The following is a 21,018-nucleotide window of genomic DNA, read 5'->3' as shown; positions in this document are numbered from 1 at the left end:
ATTCATACTATAATAAATACCCATAACGTAGGGGTGGCATGCGAAAAGAGAAAAATCACGACAAATTCATCAGATCCTTCTATATTTGTTGGCTTCATATATGTAGGATGGGAAGCTCTGTCATAGGGTGTGGAGTTCTGTGGGCCAAAATTAACAATCTTCATGTGGAGTTCCCATGGGAGCGTATCCCTGAACAGGTGAAAAGGCGTAGCACGTTGTCAGGCTCTTGTGGGCAACAAGGCTGACGGGTGCTGCTGGGCCTAGGGTGTATGGATTGTGATTGTTTGCCATTGATGCTCAGGTGTCCCTCCTGCTATAGGTCTGCAAACTGGGACAAGTACAACTTGAGTTTCAGTATAGCAAAAGCAAGTAATAAGGGAGGGAGAGAGGGGATTAAGAACTCGAAACTCAACAGTCAACCAACAGACAACAATATTGTCTAGCCAGTGCTTTTATTTTAGGTGAAGAAAATACTTCACTCCCAAAGCAAAACTCAATGCTACACAGTTCAGCCAAAGTGCAGGTAAAGGATTCTAATGTAAGTTACGCTTCTCAATAAGGTATTCCACCCCCTTTGCTGTCTATCTTCCCTCTATCGCAAATATCTAACAACTACACTCTCCATTGTACTGTGGGCCTGGCCATTGATTAGGCACAAATGCAGATTACTTTAGGTACCCCCACTGATCAATTCTGGTACTCATTTTAAAATCTTTTACCCATTGCATTCACTTGAGCAACAGTCTCAAGGCCAACATTCTGCAGACCATTCTGTGCATTCTAGTCTTCTTCTTGTTGTATGCGAGGCTCCGCCTTTATCTGCTGGTTGGTGCTGCAGTTCTAGTGGTGCACTGGATGCAGTTTGCGTTGGAACAGGGACCGCTGAATGAAGCTGATTTGGTGGTTCTGCACAGTTGCACTCTACTTCGGCAGTGACCACCTATGCTGCGGGGTGCAGACAGGTGCTCGCCCCAGAAAGAGCTCTTCTGGGATGGTGCCTTTGGCATATACGGCGTCCAGTTTGAACATGGCTTATATTCAGGAGGTGATGCAGTTCCTCTTCCTGTCATCTGTAGTGGCAACACCACTACATTCATGGTGGATTGCCAAACAGCACAGTGATACATGGCCTTGTAGATATCATGGTGCAGTTCGCATTGGAACCACTCGCAGAAACTAGGGACCTCCTCACAGCAAGTGTTGCTCTGGGCTTTGCTCTGTCGTAGTCTGCTTTCTCTGGGTGCTCCTCATGCTGCAAACACCCTAGACCAGTGGTTCCCAACCTTTTGATTTCTGTGGACCCCCACTTTAACATTAATGGAACCCAGGGACCCCCACTGAATCATCATTGGAATCCGGGGACCCCCGCCTGAGTCATTACTGGAAGCTGGAGACCTAATTTGTCAATATTTGTTGATAGTTTTTAATTTTCTAGGCTCTCACGGACCCCCTGAGAAGGCTTTGCGGACCCCCAGGGGTCCCCGGACCACAGGTTGGGAACCACTGCTCTAGACTTCTCTTCCTGGACATTGTTACTCCTATAATGCCAGATACATTCCTCCCCTCTCGTATCATGCATGCGGGCAGGCTTCTGGACACTTAAGTCAGACCCTCAGCTCTTCCAGCAGAAAGCTCATGTTTCATGTGCTGTCCCCTCACCTCTGGGAGTCCGAGTATCACAAGCCCCGATTACACAGCAGCTTTTTAAGTTAGCTCTAAAGCACTCCCTTCCTTGCTTTGAACTGGAGCAAAGTGCCATGGTTAGGATCCCACTATAATACACATTTTCCACTCGAGATGTGGATCCACTGCCTATGGTGTCAGATCCTGTTCGTGTTCATTCTGTCAGATGTCTTTTTCTGGCTGTTCCTCAGACAGAACCTTTGTACATAGTGATGGCTCTCAGGACAGGCAGCTGGTCGGCTAGCTCCAAGCAGGAGCATCCATAACATCGGCACAATGAAGTGTGAGATCTCTACACCCGACTGTCATCAGCCTTCCTGAAGGAGCAAGCAGAGCCATTCAGAGATGCAGGCCTGCCTAAAAGCATTGCTGTGGCTAGAGTGCAGGTTCTTTATACAAGAGTCTGAAGCCACTCAGGTGGGCTTCAAGTCTTATTTCATGTTAGGCCTGCAAGCGCGGGAGACCCTAAATTCATATATCCCAACAAAACATCTGAATAACACAGCCATGGGTGGATAGGTCGGACGATGTTAAACCTCAATTTCATGAGGGAATGTGTTCCGAGATAAGGCACAACACGACATATATAAAAAAAAAATAGCCAATTAAATAAGAACCGACTAAAAAAAAAAAAAAAGTGGGTTCTTGGATGGATTTAGAGAATTTAAAGAGCTTTCTACGAAATTGAACAAGGGTACAATACAGTAACTTTAAAGTGCAGATGCAAAAAGATTGTTGCCATGAAGGCTCTTTGTATATGGCGTTACAGAAGACTAGGTACAATTAAAAATTATTCTAGGACCCAATGAGCAGCAAAATCAGTAAGAAATTGGAGCGCATTCCTAGTAGCATTGGAAAGTCTTCTGGCTCACCTAAATATGAGGGTTTATAAAGGAAATCTTCTCATACAACATAACTAAAACTGCAAATTCATCATGGTGTGAGCAGTAGCGTAGTAAAACAAGAGGGCCAAAGTTTGAAAATGTTTCTTAATAGCAAGAAGAACATCAATGGAAATAAACAAATATGACTTTGACTGTGTACTGCTGAAATAATAAACAGTCAACGTGCAGGGTGAGACATCCATTGTGAACAGGATGATATTGAGGTCTAGTTCGTATAATCCACAAAAAGGCACATTAAAAGGTCATAACAAAATTGTTTCAAAGGCAGTAGCATCATATACCTGCATTCATGTAAAATCAAGTGTAGATCCATATTCTGCACAATGTTAATGATGCACAAAATGTATAAAGACATGAAACTCTTAACCGGTCCCTAGGTTACATTAGCAGGTAGGCCCTATCTCAAAGCACTCCCTTTGTCAGACTGTCATTATCGGCCAGCTTCCATTGCAGACCATGCACCAAAATCCTGTTACTTCATGCTCTTCCAGCATTCCTGGCCACACCACCTCGGATACACAGAGAATGGGAACACACAGGATACTGCAGAGTTCTTTGCGTTGAACAACAGAAAGTGCACTCAAAGCCCTGCCACCTAGCATCTACCAAATGGCAGACCTCGGGCAGAACTATCCTCCCTCACTTGAGTGTTTGGGTCTCCAAGGTCCTGCCACAGGAATGCAGGCAGTACTCTTCTACTGTCTGGTGAACCTATCTCCATCCTCCGTCTTGTGCCATGCCAAATCAAGGGCATCCAAAATGGATCCCCCTTGCCGTAGTAGTCATACTCCTATCACTTACAGAGTCCTAATACCATACGTGTGCCGCACATTCACTGAACACACGTACTTAAAATGCACAATAGATGTCAGTGCAAAGTTCTGTGGGTTCACATGACAGTGAAACTTTACACCAAGATCAGTAGGCTGCACTGACTGAGATAAAGGTGTGGTCACGCTAAAGATGCACACAACAGGGTACCCTGCCATCACTGCTTTATGTGACACATCCAGGGCAGGGACCGTCGTCCACTGCAGAATATGCTGGCATGCTCCGTGCACACTCACGGATCAGAGACGGGTTCTGGGCCGCATATTGCCAGTTAGAAGCCTAGAGCTCAGCTCAGGCGCTGGGTGACTGCGACTCTAGGGTGAGTTTCACATGCAGTTGTGCGCCCATTGCAGGGGTACCTGTTCATTAATCATGCAGGGGAGCTCCTGTCCCAATGCACATTTGAAAGCTCACTGAAGTGGGGTGTATGCTTGTTGATGTGTGTGATTTCTCGGGAGCAAGAAACTCTGTGGCCTGGGTAGCATAGTGTGAATGCCAGTGACCCCTACGCTCTGTATTGATTGGTAGTGGTCTGACTCCAGTCAGTCAACGGATGTGAGGTTGAGTAGGGAGAAGTGCCGTTGACCTTGATATACTCCCTATAGTTTTTTTCTAGTCCCACCAGGGCACGTGTCTCCAAATTCATAAACCCTAAGTACTGTATAATTTGTTGTTTACCAGACCTGAAGCCAGCCTGCAAAAGCATGGTTGGACTGGAACAAAAAAGAGATGCAGGTCCCAAAATAAAAGTAGCCCCCATTAGCAAACCGAGTAGCTAAAAAAAATAGTGTCCCACGTTTGCAAACCAGTCCAGTTTTGAACTTGGAACGAGACGCTGTATGGCTAATTTACAAGGTTTGGGAGACCGCATGCATTTGTGTTTGCTTTAGGCAATGCTTGTGGTAGCATCAGAGAAATCAACAGTAAAAAGAGGTCCATCCGACAATAAAACCGACCCCCGAGTGCTATATACTGGTGTGTCAGACCAGCCCATCGGGCACTGCCTAGTAGCCTGTAGTCCAGCCCGACACTGCCCCCTAGTGCCCCTTCTGCGGCCTGGGGCCAGGTAACCCTGCGTCTTGACGCGTCAGCTGCAGGATGTGGCTGGAAGGTGTTTGCAGCTGGAAGTTGCTGATGCGCGTCTGATGCTGTCGGGGTGCGTTCGGCGCGTGGGTGGGGTGGGGTGGGGTGGGGGGCTGTAACTGTGGTCCACGAGGCCTGTATAAGCAGCGGGTCCTGCATGGGTGAGTAATAAGGGGGCCGGGTTCTGTGCATCGGCTCCTTTCTGCTGTCAGTTTGGATCGGCGGCGTCATCCCCGTCACATTAAAGCCCCCCCTGGAACGAGCACTGTGATTACAGGGTGAGTCACATCTCCTCTGTAAGAGCGGGGGCGTGGGGTGCTTCTCCCCCCAGCCGCCGCCATCTCAGGTCCCCCCCTCCGGGCCTCCGCGGAGGTTAATCTTTAGCAGCCAGGCGGCCTCGGCGCGGATCACTCGCTCTTTGATCACTTCGAGGCGCTGCCAGGGTTGTTAAGATCCCGAGTGCTGAGGGAGGGGAGCGCACGGTGTGCTCTCAGAGCACATGGCGGGATGTGGCTGCGGGGAGGTCTTCTCAGGACTCATGTGCGGCGATGGAGACTTCCCCTAACGTCTGCTTTTCTTTTCCAGGTGTCTGGCGCTGCCACAGCAGGGCACTGAGCTGCCACAGCACCGAGCGGCACCGCACGTGAACCAGAGGGCAGTGGACGTGCACTGGTTCCTGGTATCCGGCTCACCTTCTGCTCGCTTCCCAACCCACAACTGGTTCCTCAGGCGCTTTCCACGTTGGAGCTGTCACTTCTATAGATAAGAATGCGAATTTGCTGGTAAATTTAAAGTTGAATACTCCATCTGGAGTAGATTTTTGATTCTATTTCTGGGACCTGCTTCCAGGTTTATGGCACCTTTGTTGCTCCAGACACATGACCCTCAAGGCCTCTTCTAGCCGACGTTCTTGGGAGAACCCACAGTGAGGGTTGGTAGGACTCATCCCGCTCCCAAGATGAAGTTCGGCACCGTGGACTACGTCATCTTTGTGCTGCTGCTGGTGCTGTCCTCAGGCATTGGACTCTACTATGCGCTGAGCGGGGGCAAGCAGCGCACCATGCAGGAGTTCCTGCTGGCGGACCGCAGCATGAGCTTCCTGCCGGTGGCCCTCTCGCTCCTGGCCACCTTCCAGTCCGCCGTGGCCATCCTTGGAGTCCCTTCCGAGATCTACCGCTTCGGCACTGAATACTGGTTCCTGGGCTGCTCCTACATCCTGGGCCTCCTCATCCCGGCGCACATCTTCATTCCAGTGTTTTACCGGCTCCGGCTCACCAGCACCTATGAGGTAGGACACATTAAAAAAGAAAAAAAAATCTATGTATGTTCCTGTCTCCAGTATCATGTACTGCAGATTGTGCTATGTTCTCAAATCCTGAAACAGAACATTCTTCCCTGGTAGATTCCAGTGTGGTAATTAAATGCAGAATACAGACAACATTCACAATCCCTAATCCTCCTACTCCCTATAAAGCTGGTGCTTGCTAGTTGTGCCTCCATGTGTCAGTCCTGACTCTTCAGCCAGTCATCTTACAAGCTAAGCCTTGGAACCTCTTGCTTGTAATGGAAAGGTGGAAGTACAAGCCTCTGAATGCATTGTTGTTGGCTGGAAAGTAGGGGCCAAAATGGAGCCATTGGTGTTATCAGTGCCCACTGCTGTTTCTACTGGTCCCTGCTCCTGCTAGCATGCTTGATGCTCTGCAGCCTACCTGCAGTGGAGGACAAGAGAGGAGAGATGGATGTCAGCCGTCCACTCTTGCAGGACATACGGTCCATGCACTAGGAAGACGTTGATGGGCATACATTGTGCAAATTCTGCTTTAGTGTTTCTCCACCGTGGTCTCTTGAAATCTTGAATGAAAAACTCAGGATGTCAACTGCAGTGATCTGCGCATGTTTTATCACTCCAAGATGCAGTATATATTTTTGGTGTTGAAGAGAGTGATATGAAATGGTGGCAACACCACTTACTATCACAAAAAAGTCCTTTGATTAAATGTCCAAAAACATACTCTATCTACACTCCACCCTGTTTGGCAGTGTAGTTTTGTGATTTGCCTATCTTCTTGCATACAGTCTTGTTCCTGTTTCCAGGGGTTGTTTGCCTCTCTCTGTGCCCAAGAACTTGTCTTGGAATATAGTTCGGAGGATCTGAATGGTTGATATTCGGACTCCAGTGCTCAGCAGTGTTCTAGTTTAATGTTGCCTGTAGTTCTTGCTGCATAATTGTGATGTGTGATCTTATGCATGTTATTTTTCCTTATGGTGTGAGGAGGTGCAGCATTAGTTCAGGCGGCTTGTTGACGTAGGCCATGCAAGCCCTGCCCCACTAAGTTTTTCTCCACAACTGTAATACCAGGTTTAAAGTTGTTACCCAGTTACCTGACATCTTAACGGAAGCCACACTGACATCGGTATGCAGGGTCATCTTGCGCTCCGTACTTAGCACAGTATTGTAGGGCCTTATAGCAAGGAGACCCCACACAGGAAATGATGATCTGATGACGGTTCTGGCTGGTCTTCCTAGTTGTATCAGATAAAATCCAGTGCTTCGCTGCCGTTCTTCACCGCCTTGCGGTCAAACAGCCTTTGCTAGGTGGTTCCCCATCGAACAGTCCATGCTCCTTCAGATTGCTGCCCTCTTGATCTCCTTCCAGTACTTGACAAAGTTTTCTTTTGTTGGATTTACCTGTAGCCAATTTTGTTTAGATTGTTCTGAAAAATGTAAATGTTGCTTCTCTTTGCCTTTCCTAGATGGGTAGACTTGAATTTCTCTTGGTCCTTAATACTGTTTCCTTTTATTTACTGAGAAATAACGTCTCGAGGTCTTCAAGATAGCATGATTTGTATTTATCTGTCATACATGTTGGTCTCCCATTAAATAAAAAAAATGCACGGAAGACGAAGAGTGGGGCCTATTCTTTGAGCTCCTGGGCGGTCGGTTGTTACTTTGCAGTATCCTGACAGCACCATACTGTCAAACTGCTACTCCAGGGCCTCCGTACTAAGGCACCCTAACTCAATAACCACGTTTCATCCATTTGGGGAGTTAATGCTTCTATGAGGCTTGCACTGGGCTTCCTTGGGGCATTTTGGTTTAGTAATGGCTACTTCCAAACAAGCATTGACCAAGCCAATAAGTCTGCCCTTCACTTCTGAGCTGTTAGCTTTGCCAGTGATTGCTTTCATTTTTGTATTTCAATATTACTATACCATTCCAAAATGGCAGAAATGTTTGGTAGCAATGAGCCTAGAAGGCAAAAGAATGATAACGTGTGGCAAAATCCTTCCAAGATGGCCGCAATCTTGGAAAGAGGTTTGTTACACATCAGCCAAAAACATTCAAAGATGGCCACCTGTGCATGCGCACCCATGTGCACTCATGGACAGCCACCTTAGAATGCTTTTTGTCAAAGTCCATCTCAGTGGGTCTACTCAGCATTTTGCCCTTCTGAGGTCAATAAACTGAGTCGTATAATAATAAATATCGGTCAGTCAGCAAGGAGCTGCCCTAAGTGGTGAACATTCCCTTTGCACATGTTAAAATGCTGACACAATGTGTATGGTGTAACTTCACCATTAATCATATGGGGTTTGTGAAGTACCTCTAGAGAAAAAAAAAAAACAGTAGGTCTTGCGTTTAATGTGCTAATGTATGTAAATAGCACTAAAGTCGAAGTGTTGTTGGATACATAAGATGGTAGCACTCAAACGTAAATAGATGAAGACAAAAGCAAACCAGGAGGTCGCACATACTTCATAAATACCAGTACCCTTCGGGTTGTGAGGGAGAACATGGAGGTCATTGCACCATTTAAAAAAAAAAAAAAAAAAAAAATCGAATGAGTGAAGTTTGGGACAGTTATCAAGGAATTTTAGACCATACTTACAAAACTCATATACAAACAGAACCAAACTCGCATCCTGTTCTGATGTCAGAGGCACCGTTGAGTACCCAAGCAAAGTGGGAAAATCTGACACATCTAATGTTCGATCACAATATAGAACTAGTTCCTTCCCACGTGATTGTACTCGAAGGAAGCTGTTCGTGAGGGATCATCAGCAAATTGGAAAAGAAAGGAGAAACTTCCACAGCTGACGCTATCGTGGTCTAATTATATGTGTAAAGGTGTGAGACGGGACTTTCAAGTATCACCTCTTATAGTTTCAGGTTCAACGTATGGTGGGATTCCAAAAGTTCATTACGAGTTCCAGAACTGTGACTTTGGAGCGAACGTAATGTTCCTGAAGGATTATTTGATCCATCAAATGTGAAGGGCTTGCCTGGCAACGCCAAGCTGGGAGTTATCCATGTTAATATCACAAGTGCCCGGATGTATGGCACTGATATCAGACCAAGTCCTTATGGAAGTGTGACTGTAAACAGGGAAACACCCCAATCCATGATTTTACCTAGAGGTTAACTAGAAAACTCCCAGAAAACTTCTCCGAGCATGCGGGTGAAGTTACCTGCAAACAACACAGCAGTGGGACGGGCGTTCACTTTCTGCGGTGGAGCTCCCGTTTTGGAGTCTCGACGCAGGAATAAGAAGAGGGAGGAAGGAAATGTGTGGAACTAAATGTCCCTAAAAACTGTTTGAAAACACCACGACCTTCCAGCAGAGCGTCTTTGTGACACTGTAATCATCTTGTTGTTTCCGGAGTCTCGGGGACACAATTAACTTTTTTTTTTTTAAAGAAAAAGTGTCATTTTTAGAGCATTAGTTTTCTACTTCAACATTCATTTGAGCGTAACTTTGTATTGGAACCAAAAAGGGGTACTTGGAGTTAAGAGCCACTGCAAAGCAAGACATCTTGCAATTCAGGTATTAATAAATAACATTTTGCATGCCCGTGTTGCATTCTTTAGCACATTAATGCTGTACCTCTCAGTTTTTCTAGAGGTAATTCACGGAAGGACACAGGTGAAGCTACAGTACACTGAAGAGCTGAAATGTATTGTAATACAACTCGGTGGTCCTCCCATTATTGACCCCAAAAGGAAGACAAGCATTTGCAATGCAGCGGGTCTCGCATTGGAGCTATTAGCGTTGTAAATTCCTAACTGGACGTTTCTTGACACATTCATTGAAAATGAATAGTAAAACAGTTGACATAAGCGAGCCGATTCAAAGCGCCACGGCCGCCATGAGCATGAGTGTAGGGTGACCACCTGGCATTGATGCAAGTTCTGGACAGGACTGTAAAGAATTCAGGACAAAGTGTCAAAATTCAGGACAAAAATTCAGGACAAAGGGTCAAAATTCAGGACAGAAATTCCAGAACAAACGTCAGTTTTACAGACACGCGCAAGAGAGGCCATGCCTCACTATGCTGTCAGTGGATTTATTTACTCTTTTTTAACATAGCACTATTTATTCACTGTGGTCTTTTTGTGATTGTCTCCTGGTGTGCTACATTCAGGTGTCACATTACGTCCTTGTTCAGTACTAAATTAATGCCCTTTCAGTACTGTGATAATACACAAAGGGAGAGTATGAGGGAGCGGGAAAAGACACACGCCGTACTCGACTCCCCAAACATAATACTAAATCACAAAAGAGAGTACGGGGTTTTGGCAACTATAAGTAGATTGATAGTGTGCCAGTTGCGACACTAGACCAATCTTGTACCTCGACTAAAGGTAAAATGTGGATGGAAAGTGGGGTGGTATGAGGTCTGTAGAGGGGGATTTCCTTTACGGACTAGGTGGTCTCACACACTATATAGTGTCATGCTTCATCATATGACCAGCTAGCCCCACCCAGGTAAGACAATACCACCTGGGCGGACTCAACCTCACTGTTAAAAGAACAGGAGGGAGTGCGTAAATTAATTTGATTTCTGGAAAGAAGGGATCCAGCTGTGCTATGGGAATAAAAACACCTACTCAGATACCAAGGTGAGTTTAATAGAAGGTTCTGTGTGGTGTGATTAAAAGAAGTGGGGAACCAGTGTGAGAGCAATGACTCACAAGGTCACCTATCTAAAAGAAGTAGCCGACATGTTTCTGCCCTTATGATTGAGCTATGGAGGGTCTCTGGGCATTCATCAGGGCGTTGGATCCCTGTTGCAAATGCTTATTGCGCGCTGCAGAAATAATCGCAGTAGGAAAAGGGGGGAAGGAAGAGCCTACCTTAACCAAGGGAATACCTGGGGAGGACCTACAATAAATACAATAACATAAACAGACCAAAATTGACGGTGAGAAGATAATCCACAGCAAACCACAGCACACGTGACAAATTTCATGCAGAACACAAGTGTACTGGTTGCAATTAAAATGGTCGCAGCAATGCTGGCTATGCAAGGCGAATGGTAGGTCAGGGAAGACAATTCCTTACCCTAACAATGGAGGCTACTAGCCTCTGGTATCCTGGAGAGGGAGCGTCCCCTTATAGTCAGACTCTAGGGTTAGAAGGGAAAGAGCAGAAGGGGAGAGTAAAGATGAAAGAATAGTACAGAGGTAGTCAAGAAATAGACGGTGGAAGCCAAGAACAGAGTGGAAAAACTGTAGAAATCTGAAAAAGGAGGACACTGGAGAAGGGAGAAAAAAGGGGGGGGGGGGGGAAGAAGAAAAAGGGAAGGAAAAAGGGGCAAAAAAGGGAAAAAAAACGGGGGAGGGGGCAAAGAGGGAGGGGAGAGGAACAAAGAAAGGAATAAGGAAGAAAGAGAAGAAGAAAAGACAACAGGGAAAAAGGAACGAAAGCAAGAGAAAAGGGGGGAGGAGAGGAAAAGGGGAAAAAAAGGGCAGGAAGGAAAGGGAGAAGGGAGGCTTCTTATCTGTGTTTCCATCGTTGGTCGACTCACTGCATCAAAGGTGGGCGCTCTCTGTGCGCCTAAACCGACCTCTCTGTCAGGACCGCTTGGGTAAAGTGGCCTGAAAGTCGGTAGCTGATATTAGTGGTCTTAATAGGGAGAAATTACTTGCAGCTGCAGGCAATCACCGCCGCGGCCCGGGGGCCGGAAGTCTTGCGAGCTGCTAACGTTTCTATGCGCCGGAATTGATTATGGCCGTCCCGGATGTGCCGGGGGCCGGAAATGGCCAATGGTGCAGTCGGGCGCCCGTGGGTGGCGCCACCCTAACGAGCCATGCCCCCTCTGGGCGCCGGAGCCGCCGCGGTAAGCGGCCGCGGCTAAGGGAATTCCCTGTTTGGGCGGATACGCCCACCCGCAAGTGCTGTAGGGAAACGTAGTTTCCCGGCAGCCCTGCGGGCTGCCTGCACTCGCGGCGCTGGGAAACACAGTTTCCCAGCGGCGAGCGAGGCTGCACAGGATAGGAGTGGCCGGGACAAGGGCGGGGTGGCAAGGCCATCATCCTTACCCAAATCTACCCGATCTTTCTTGAAGAGAAAGTAACAGCAACATTTTTTATTATGTTTCTGAACGTTTTAAAACCCCTGGCAAACAGTTTGGAAAACATCATGGTACTTGACCTTATGCTAGTTTAAACAAATTGAACAAAAACATCTGGCGTAGCTTAACCACCCATTGACTTTCAACCTAAAAAAAAATTAAAGAGGCAGGGCAGATGGTGTGGGCGACAGTCTCACACCTAATGTCAGGATGTGAGGTACCCACAACTTGTCTGTAGTCTCACAGCACTAGAGTGTATGTCAGGGACTCTACATTTATCTTACATGAGTCTACTCTGCACCACTCTGCATTACTGCACTCCCTGCCACTCTATTATATGCCACTCTACTCCACTACACTCTATGCTACTCTACCCCATGTCACTGCTCTCTGCACCAATGCACTCTAAACAACTGTACTGTATGCCACTGCCCTCTACTCTGCACCACTGTACTTTACGTCACTGCTCTCTGTGCCCCTCTTCTCTACTCTACATCACTGCACTGACACTCTACTCTGCAACATTGCACTCTCCGCCACTGTACTGTACACCAATCTATTATGTACTACTGTATTCTAGCCACTGCACTCTATGCCACTGCACTCTAATCCACTCTACACTGCATCACTCCAATCTACGCGACTGCACTCTACAGCACTATACTCTACTCTGCACTGCACTGCACTACACTACGCCCCTGCACTCTCTGCCACACAAGTCTTCTCTGCACTCCATGCCACTTCACCACTCTACACTACTGCACTCTCTGCCACTCTGTTGCATGCTACTCTACTCCACTGCACTCTATGCCACTCTGTCAAATGCCACTGCTCTCTAAACCACTGCACTCTACACCAATGCACTCTAAACAACTGCACTGTACCCTGCACTACAGGGCTCTCTGCCACTGCTCCTATGCCGCTCTACTCCACTCCACACCACTATGCCACTAACTTTTAGCCATGAACAGCAGCCACTCTGGTGTATAACATGGCTAAAACACATTGGCAAAGCCAATAACTCTTGTGTAGACTAGACCTATTGGCTTTGCCAATGTTTGTTAGTACTATGAAGTACTGTGGCCCCTGAAAGAACTGTGAATGTGTAAGTCCTTATTTTAAACATGCATTTGGTGCCTAGTCAGGGATAGTGAGCGTAATATAAATACAATTACATTATATATAGGCTGCTACAAAATACGCAAATACATTTTGGTTAAATAAAAAAAAATGCTTCTCAAATTCAGATTTGAATAATATACAGTTCATACCTAGTACTAACATTTTTTATAACACTCCATTAAAACCACACACTCCACAGATCACTTTGGAACTCAGTTGCAGTACCTCTCTAAAAGAACATATCTTTGCCATCAGAAAGCTTCAAGGGACTCCTTTTGGTTAAAGTGGATGCAGGTTTTCAAGCACCTTTACATTTGCAGATTTACCAGTTGCCCACATTTGCATTTCTTCAGGGGAAGGAGACACCCTGGCAAGAAGGTCTGTTTCTGTTCTGTCTGCCCCTCCCTCCTTCTGAGCACAGGAGACTCCCTGCCTTCCAGTCCAGCTGGGGAAACTAATCTGCCCATAATTTGGCCCTGCCATCCTCCGTCCTTTAGGTGAAAGGCTAAAATTACAGACAAATGCCGTCCGTTAACCCTTTCATCACGGACAAAGGACGGCAGGGTGAAATTACGGGCAGTCCGTGAAATTTATGGACAGGTAGTCACCCTACATGAGCGCGAAGTAGACATAAAAGGAAAAAGAAGTTCGCTCTGAGTCCGTTATTGGCAAATGTGGAATTATCCATGTAACAGGGTCGGTCCCCAAGGCGGTAACAAAACCTCGCCAAGTAGGGACAAACGTAAAGTTAGCATTCACCAACGAAAAGAAAGTATTTTTGAAAGACAAGCCCATGAACGAGTGATAGTGATGGGCGTGGTTAAAAGCCCAGGTACATACCAACACGTCTGAAAAGCAGCCCATGTACGCCTTGTATATCCTGCTTAATTAACCTTTGGCGTTAACTCACTCTCGCATGCCCAGAGTGTTTGCTGTTTCAGCAATGTAGTGCCTTTGTAGGGTTTTTTTGTGCAGCATATTAAAGTCCTCTCTAGGTGTCTCTGCGTTCAGGCTGTGGGTGGGTGTTTGTAGGGGGCCACAATAGAGAGATCTGCAGTTGAGGCTGAAGGCCCCTCAGTGCCTATGACTGAGGTTCACTGGTGTAACAAAGGTCCCTGGTGCCCCCATGGTGTGTGTGTGTGTGTGTGGGGGGGTTCCAGGGGGCCCCCCTAATCACAGTACCCTGGCCTGAGAGCTCCAGAATGAGTCTGGAGGTGAGGCCCCTCCCTTCATGTACTGTGTAGAGCCCCCCCCCAAGTTCCGTTGTGCCACTGCTGGGTCTAGAGTACATGTTCATCCAATCCTTGGCCTCTCTGCTGATAGTCCGGCCCAGTGGTCGTGTGTGCCGTTTGAAAATGGGATTCCGTGCACGTGTGCGAAGGAGGCACAAAGCTGCTGAAATAGTGACAGAGCGAAACCACAACAAGAACATGCATTACTTCCGGGTGAGAGTGTGGGGGCGGTGATGTGAAGAAGGTGCTACGAAGTGCAGGAGCCGTGAAAGAGGCACTATGTGAATGGCGCTACAAAAGCCCAGTGGATACAAAAGGGCTGGCTGAAAACCCTTCTATGTATGTATGGAATGTACGTGTGTGTGAATTTTTGTGAAACGTGTTCCTGGCGATTGCCAGACCTAACAAAAAAGGTCAGAAATCTGGACAAAGTACCCAGCTGCAGGAATTGCTCTTCCAAATCTGGTTCTGAAGAACACCGGATCCCACACTGGTGCCAAGGTCAACATAAGATACTGCATCGAAAATTATGACTGGAGGAAATTGTACAATTTGTATCACATTTCGTAGCCCCCCCCCCCCTCCCCCCCTCTCCAAGACAACTAGGATCCTACTCAGCAAATCTCTGGTGCTCCATCAGTCTCCCTGAATTTTCCTGGTAGTATTATCCTGGTTAACCTGTTCACGGACATGTCCCGCTAAAGTACTTAGGACAAGATGCACAAAACCACTTTGTGATCGTAGCCCCGGTGATTCGCATAATCAAAGGGTTTGCACCAGTGCTTAATTTGTGCGTGTTGTTTCCGGTGCTGAGCACCGGCACTTATTTTTGAGGGCCGGTGCTTAGTCTTCTGCCTCAAGCATTTGCTGAGAGTGAAAGACACATAGGGGAAAGCCGGAGGAAGAGAAAAACGAAAACGCGTCACAAAGGGAGAAAGCAGAAAGCTGCAAAAGTGAGCTGAAGGGGCAGAGAGTGGCTGTAAATGGATTGAAGAGGCCCGAGGTGACTTCAGAATTACGCCGCCTCCGTGTTCACAGATTTAAACGCAACAGCCGCGTGGTTCAGAGGAGAGTTTAGGGCACCAGCACGTTTTTATTTACAAATTAAGCACGGGTTTGCACCCTCAAAACTTTTTTATGCATTGGACGCATGTTGCAGACCAGTTAAGACCTTGTTTAGTGACAAGAAACGATTCTCAGTTAAGAAGGGGCGTGGAAGGAGGACCCCCCTCCTAATTTCCGTTCGGTGTGGCATGCGTCAATGGTTTGCAACTGGATTTTTATTTTTGTAGTGGCGCACTGCTTCCTTTAAAGAACAAAGTCTTCTTAAAAAACACTTTAATGACTTTAACAGATGGTGGTGTGCTATTCCTTGCAAGCCTCATCGCTATAGCGTTTGTAGTCGATCACAGGGCGTAGCAGATAGTGACCTTCATATTTATTGCTCACTAGGCACATCTTTCTGCAGCCCCCGTGGCTGGAGAATTTGCGATTCAACCTATTAGTACATAGGTCAGGTTGCAAAATCAGAGACGGGTTACAAAAAGGCACTGCGTAAGTTGATCGCCAGTTTTTGCAATCTTTCTCTTACTACATCTAGATAAAGCAAATTAAACTGATTATTTTCATGTAGATTTCAAGCTCCCGGTAAGAAGACACGATGTACAAGCATGGCTTTTGCATGCTGCGCGGTAAGGAAAAAAAGCACCGCCAAAGCAAATAGGTCTCGTTTTGAGGACCTTCTGGCTTTTCCAGTGCTCTTCGACAATGCTGTGCCGCATTTGAAAAAAACAAACCAAAAAAAAAAAAAAAAACGAAAGAAAAAAAACAGCGTGATGGTGCATGCGTTCGCCTACAAATGGCACAGCCACATGAGGACATGCACAGATGTATGCATCAATACGCATTCATGCCTACAAAATGATACACGTGCCATACAAAATGACATTCATGCCTACAAAATGACGTTCATGCCCACAAAATCACACAGGTGCCATATTTTAAAAACGTACCCCTCTTACGTGGATCAGTAAATAGAAAAAAAGAACTAGTACAAAAGTGTATTTTTCAAAGTGAAAGGACAGGCAGCAGTTTTGGTCCTCACCACCATTCCCCCAAACCCCCCCCCAAAAAAAAAAAAAGATTGGCATGGGGGAAGTGGAAGAATGCGTGGGGTGATCAATGGGGAGGACACAGACAGAGAGGAAAAGCAGCACGCGGGGGGTAGAGAAGCACACAAGTGAGAAAGCAACGCAAATCGCTGGGAAGGCAGGGAGTTTGCAGAGTGAGAAGCACCAAAGAGCTTGCAACACGAGGCAGACAGCAGCAAACCGAGGTGATATGAAATGCAAAACCAGCATTCCCCCGTCCATTTTTTTTTTTTTTTTTTTGTATACTTTGATGTGTCGCTTTAAGTGGATGGTTATGCCCAGGAGTGAGTCCCGTGCACGCGGTCACTGGAACCAAGCTATACCCAGCTGATGAGCCCACAACTAGGGTGAAACGGTCCTGGGTCGCTTGTGTTCTGGTTCAGGGAAGACCTGGCTTGGCAGTTTGTGCTGGACTGATTTGCATTTAGCTGGGTCCAAACTGAGGTATCACTATGTGCAAAATAATGATGGATTGGGTGCGGCCTGAGTAATTACCAGTGGCTGAAATTATTTCAAGCATTCCAGCCATTTTTTTTTGTTTTCTTTACTTATTACAGTTGGCCACGCACAACACCCGTGACCATGAAGTACTGTTCTTTCAAACTCTGCATGTCCCTTGAGCACATTGCTGTTCTGCGATGTTCTAGGTTCCTCTGTATTCATGTCATGACCTGCATAAAAAGGAGCACTGTTGGCCGAGATTTTAGCAGGGCCCTACCCAGTAGACTTTGAAGTTTGCCAGGCAGATTGGATAGACCATGACTTATTTGGAGGAAAATAGGTTTTGGTCACCGTGTTGATTGTCCCTTAGGCTGGTCAAGGAACTTAGATCACTGTAGAATCTAGCAGCTTTGAAGATGGAGGTACAGACCGAGCGGTGCTAAGGTCTGCACTTAATACCACTAAGGCTCTTGGTTCAGTACAAGATGGACTTAATGTCCTGTACAGCTTTAAAGTAGATGGACCCTGAACACCTATAGAACTTCCTTATACTTGGGAAGCATTGACTGAGATCCATTGCCCTTGGCAGACTTGAATGCCCGCTAAATCTGTGCGCCTGCAGATTCTTAAGTCGTCCCTGCTGCTAAAAATACAAATCTATGCTGCCCGTGCTCTTTTTAATTGCTTAGTACAAAGCCACATTCATTTTCCTGTGGATATTTTGTCTCTCATTTCTCTTGCAACAAACAAAAAGTAATGTTTAAGATGATTGTCTGAGAACCAGATTAGAAAGGTCTTATCTCTGTTGAAAAAGTACATTGAATCGGTGGGCCTAGTTGTGTTGATGGTGGATGTGATGCAGAACTTGGGACAAAAGTGCTGGTCTTCAGTTACTTGTCTAGAAGGAACAAATTTAGATGACGATATTGAGGTGCATAGCGGTAATATTGTAAAACGCAATACAGTGGACCACACAGATAAGTGAAGATACAAAGTAAATCGAAATCAAGATGAGATGAAGTGCAAAGAACAGAGCGAAATCTCACAATACCTACCTTCATTGGAGGTAGTAAAGGCGAGCCAGTTTGTGAGCTTCTGAAGGTAGGCATAGTGGGTATTGCTCTAATGTCAGGTGACTGAGAGCCCCAGGTGGTGGTACCCCGATTGGAGGAGTTTGTGAGGCCAGGTGTTCTAAATCTTGTTACCTCAAGTTGCAGGTTCTTTTACCACTCCATGTGGGGAGCAGCTCTGACGTGTCGGCAAGGCAATTTAATTTGAAGTTGTTGCAGTTTTAGGAGACAGGGAAGATCACTGAGTTTGGGGCTGTTGTGAATTTTCCTGTGCCTGATGAACAAATGGCAGTGAGGAACGTAGGAAATCTTAAGTTTTGTGGCTTTTGCTCCTTTGTTGTGAAGTGTAACCGATTCTTGTTCACTCTATTCCTGACCTAAAATTCTGTGACCTTTAAATAAAGAAGAAAAAAAAAGCTGTTTGCCAAAGCTGACAATCTTAGCAGCTGAGTGGTTGTGTGTCTACTCACTTGCTCAAATAAACCATATTGTGCAGGTGCGCTCTGGAAATATTCAATAGCATATCTGTACCCACTCAACAGGACCCAATCTGGGTCTGGTAATTCATTTGCTGGGCCCACCATAGTCACTAGATAATGTTGTTTAGTTATGAGCACATATGGAAGGTTTGCTTCAGTACTGCAAAATCCCTAAGGTGTTGGGCAATCCTGACAACTTATTTTTTTTCTAAAGTGACTTTGATATTGCAGAGCGGTGCTTAGTTTGTCTACCAACTAACCCGAAGGAGGGACTCAGTAATGCAAGTGTTACTTTTGGTAGAGGTGCGTCAACTATTCAAAACCATTGGATTAAAATCACTTTTTCACAGGTGAATTCAGGCATCGGTTGTGCCCATGGACTAGTCCTGCCAATAACTACATAGGTCTTTTTGTTTCAGTATCTCAGATTGCCATATAAGGAAGATCCATTGAATGAGTCATCATGAATCATTGAACAGAGACTAGGGATTAACGAGGCAACACACATCGGGGTAAACCTCGTTTCATAACATTAATATCGCAGCAGCATTTTCTGCCCTCGCATTCATAGCCGTGTGGCGAATTTGATTAATGTCCTAATTTACTTGTAATGTTTGCGGCTCCAGATGTGTACATCCCTTATTGGTCCTCTCATTGCAGGGGTTGGAGCCTTCTTGAATATCTAGCTCTATGAATTGAGCAAGTGTTCAGACTTCTTGAACCCACGCTTGAGGTCTTAGTGATGTATTTCATAGTCTACCTTCTTCAGATGCGACTCCACGATTCTTATCCTTTCTGCTGTCAAGTGCTTTTGGATTTAGAGACTCTACGCGTGTAGTGGTATTTTTGCAACATGGATCTTCTAAATTACCATGCTAAATAAAATGCATTCTAAAAGTCAAAACAGGTTGGTATGAGTCTGAGGACCTGTAACTGTTTGTAACCGAGGATGGAAAGATAGGCTACCTTTATTTCGACAATTCCCACCCTCCCACCTATATTCTAATGTCTGTGTCTCTCATTTACACCAGGGATTAGGAGCTACACAGTGTCTGGTGTTAGTGCGTTGTGGCATCATCTTAACCAGCTTTGTGGATGTGGGGCAAGGTCGCAGTCAGAACTGTCTTTTTCTTTGGAAATGTCAATGTGTTAAGAATATTAAACACACCATCCAAGTTGTTCCTCTGTCCCATTGAGAACACATAGTAACTGCTTGACACAGAAGTGATCTCATCATGCTACAGTTGTGAGCTTGTGGCAATTTTCAGATCATGAATTTGAATTCCGGAAGTCCTTTTGAACCGTCTGGAAAAGGCACCAGGGCTTTGAGAGAATAAACATTTGAAGCCCTTTTCAAAAAGGCAAAAATAATGCTATTTTTTGCAGGAGACGGAATCCTCCCAGAATTAGTATAACAAGCTCTACTTCGAGATGAATCTGTGTCCACAATCTGTAGGCGGGATGGATTGTTGGATATCTGGTGTGCAAGATGCTGCGTTCATATTCCAGCAGGCTGGTACGTGAACAGGAGACTCCACGAAAATGTGTTTGGATGCGATTGACTTTGTGTACTTACCTTTGTAAAGCACTACTGTGTTTATACTATGATCTCACCTTGGATGCTCAGCTGCTGCAGGTAGTACGAAGATTTGTAAGGTAAATCCCCTTTCACACAAACCCTCCTTCAGTGTTATGCCCACTAGCCGGTGAAAAGTGTGCAAGTCATTGACAATTCATGGTTTTGTAAGAGTAAGTAAACTATCTTTTAGCACTTGCTTTGTTGATTTTTTCATAGGCCCTTTGCTGTGTGCTGGTGAGGTAAGTGTAGACACCAAGGAATAAACTGATCTCTCATTATTGTGGTAGAGATGGTCTAAACCTCGTGTCAAATTAGAGGGGCTTCGGGGTCTTACAAAGAGATCGAATTTGACACCCATTACCGAAAGGGCTTGATGATATTTCTGATCTGACAGCTAAATTACAAAGTCAGACTCAGGTCAATCTGCTGTATCCTCAAATCAAACTCTGAAGCCTGCGATGCAAGTCAGTAGTCTTTCTTCATCCTTTTGTGGGAGGGTTTGGGTGGCTGTGAGTTAACAGAAGTGTCACTATGCTGTAGTGATTGAGAAGTTGATATTTCTCTTGCTTCTTTTCTACTAGTACCTGGAGCTTCGATTCAACAAGATCGTTCGCATATGTGGGACAGTGACTTTCATTTTTCAGATGGTAAGTGAAACCTACCTCATTCAGATGGCAGTAAGCTATGAGCTACACATGGTCATAAAAAGTGAAAGGCTCCAATGAACACGATCCTGAACTGGCCAGAAAAATCCTCAAACACTGTACCAAATGCAGGCTCTGAAAAAATAGGTACAGGTTGGCTTAAACACAGAGTTGTCAGTCTGAGCTGACGGAGCAGCTGGAGACCAAGGAAATCTTTATCGTTGAACTTAAACCCAAACAAAGTTTCTCTTAGTGCTTTGATCAACTTAATGTTTGTCAGGTGGAAGCACTTCCTTGGAATAATTTCGGGGTTCAGTCTGCAGAAGCAAGGCAGTAATGGGGCGAACACAGCAGTTGTAGTAGTAAAGCTGATCTCTGCTGTAAAGCAGGAAGCTGCAGCCCTGAACAAATTAAGTGTTTTGACTTTATCTTTCGACTGGCAT

At 45.8% G+C, this 21,018-nt stretch overlaps 1 protein-coding gene and 1 pseudogene across 4 annotated transcripts in view; both read left to right on the top strand.

Moving 5' to 3' along the window:
• SLC5A6 (solute carrier family 5 member 6) overlaps positions 1-21,018 on the top strand; it is a 177,662-nt gene that overhangs the window by 58,820 nt on the left and 97,824 nt on the right. For 3 of the 4 annotated variants that reach the window (XM_069233662.1, XM_069233664.1, XM_069233663.1), the window contains exons 2-3: positions 5,088-5,790; positions 20,513-20,578. In XM_069233662.1, coding sequence (XP_069089763.1) covers positions 5,461-5,790; positions 20,513-20,578 — 396 coding nt within the window. In that variant the 5' untranslated portion in view covers positions 5,088-5,460. Of the gene's footprint in view, positions 1-4,669; positions 4,781-5,087; positions 5,791-20,512; positions 20,579-21,018 lie in introns of those variants that run through there. The other variant, XM_069233665.1, reaches the window with a different exon arrangement.
• Positions 8,211-9,083, top strand: LOC138295396 (actin-like protein 6A; annotated as a pseudogene).

Source organism: Pleurodeles waltl, chromosome 5, assembly GCF_031143425.1.
Source record: "Pleurodeles waltl isolate 20211129_DDA chromosome 5, aPleWal1.hap1.20221129, whole genome shotgun sequence".
Lineage (NCBI taxonomy): Eukaryota > Metazoa > Chordata > Amphibia > Caudata > Salamandridae > Pleurodeles > Pleurodeles waltl.
This window is presented reverse-complemented; position numbering and strand designations above follow the sequence as displayed.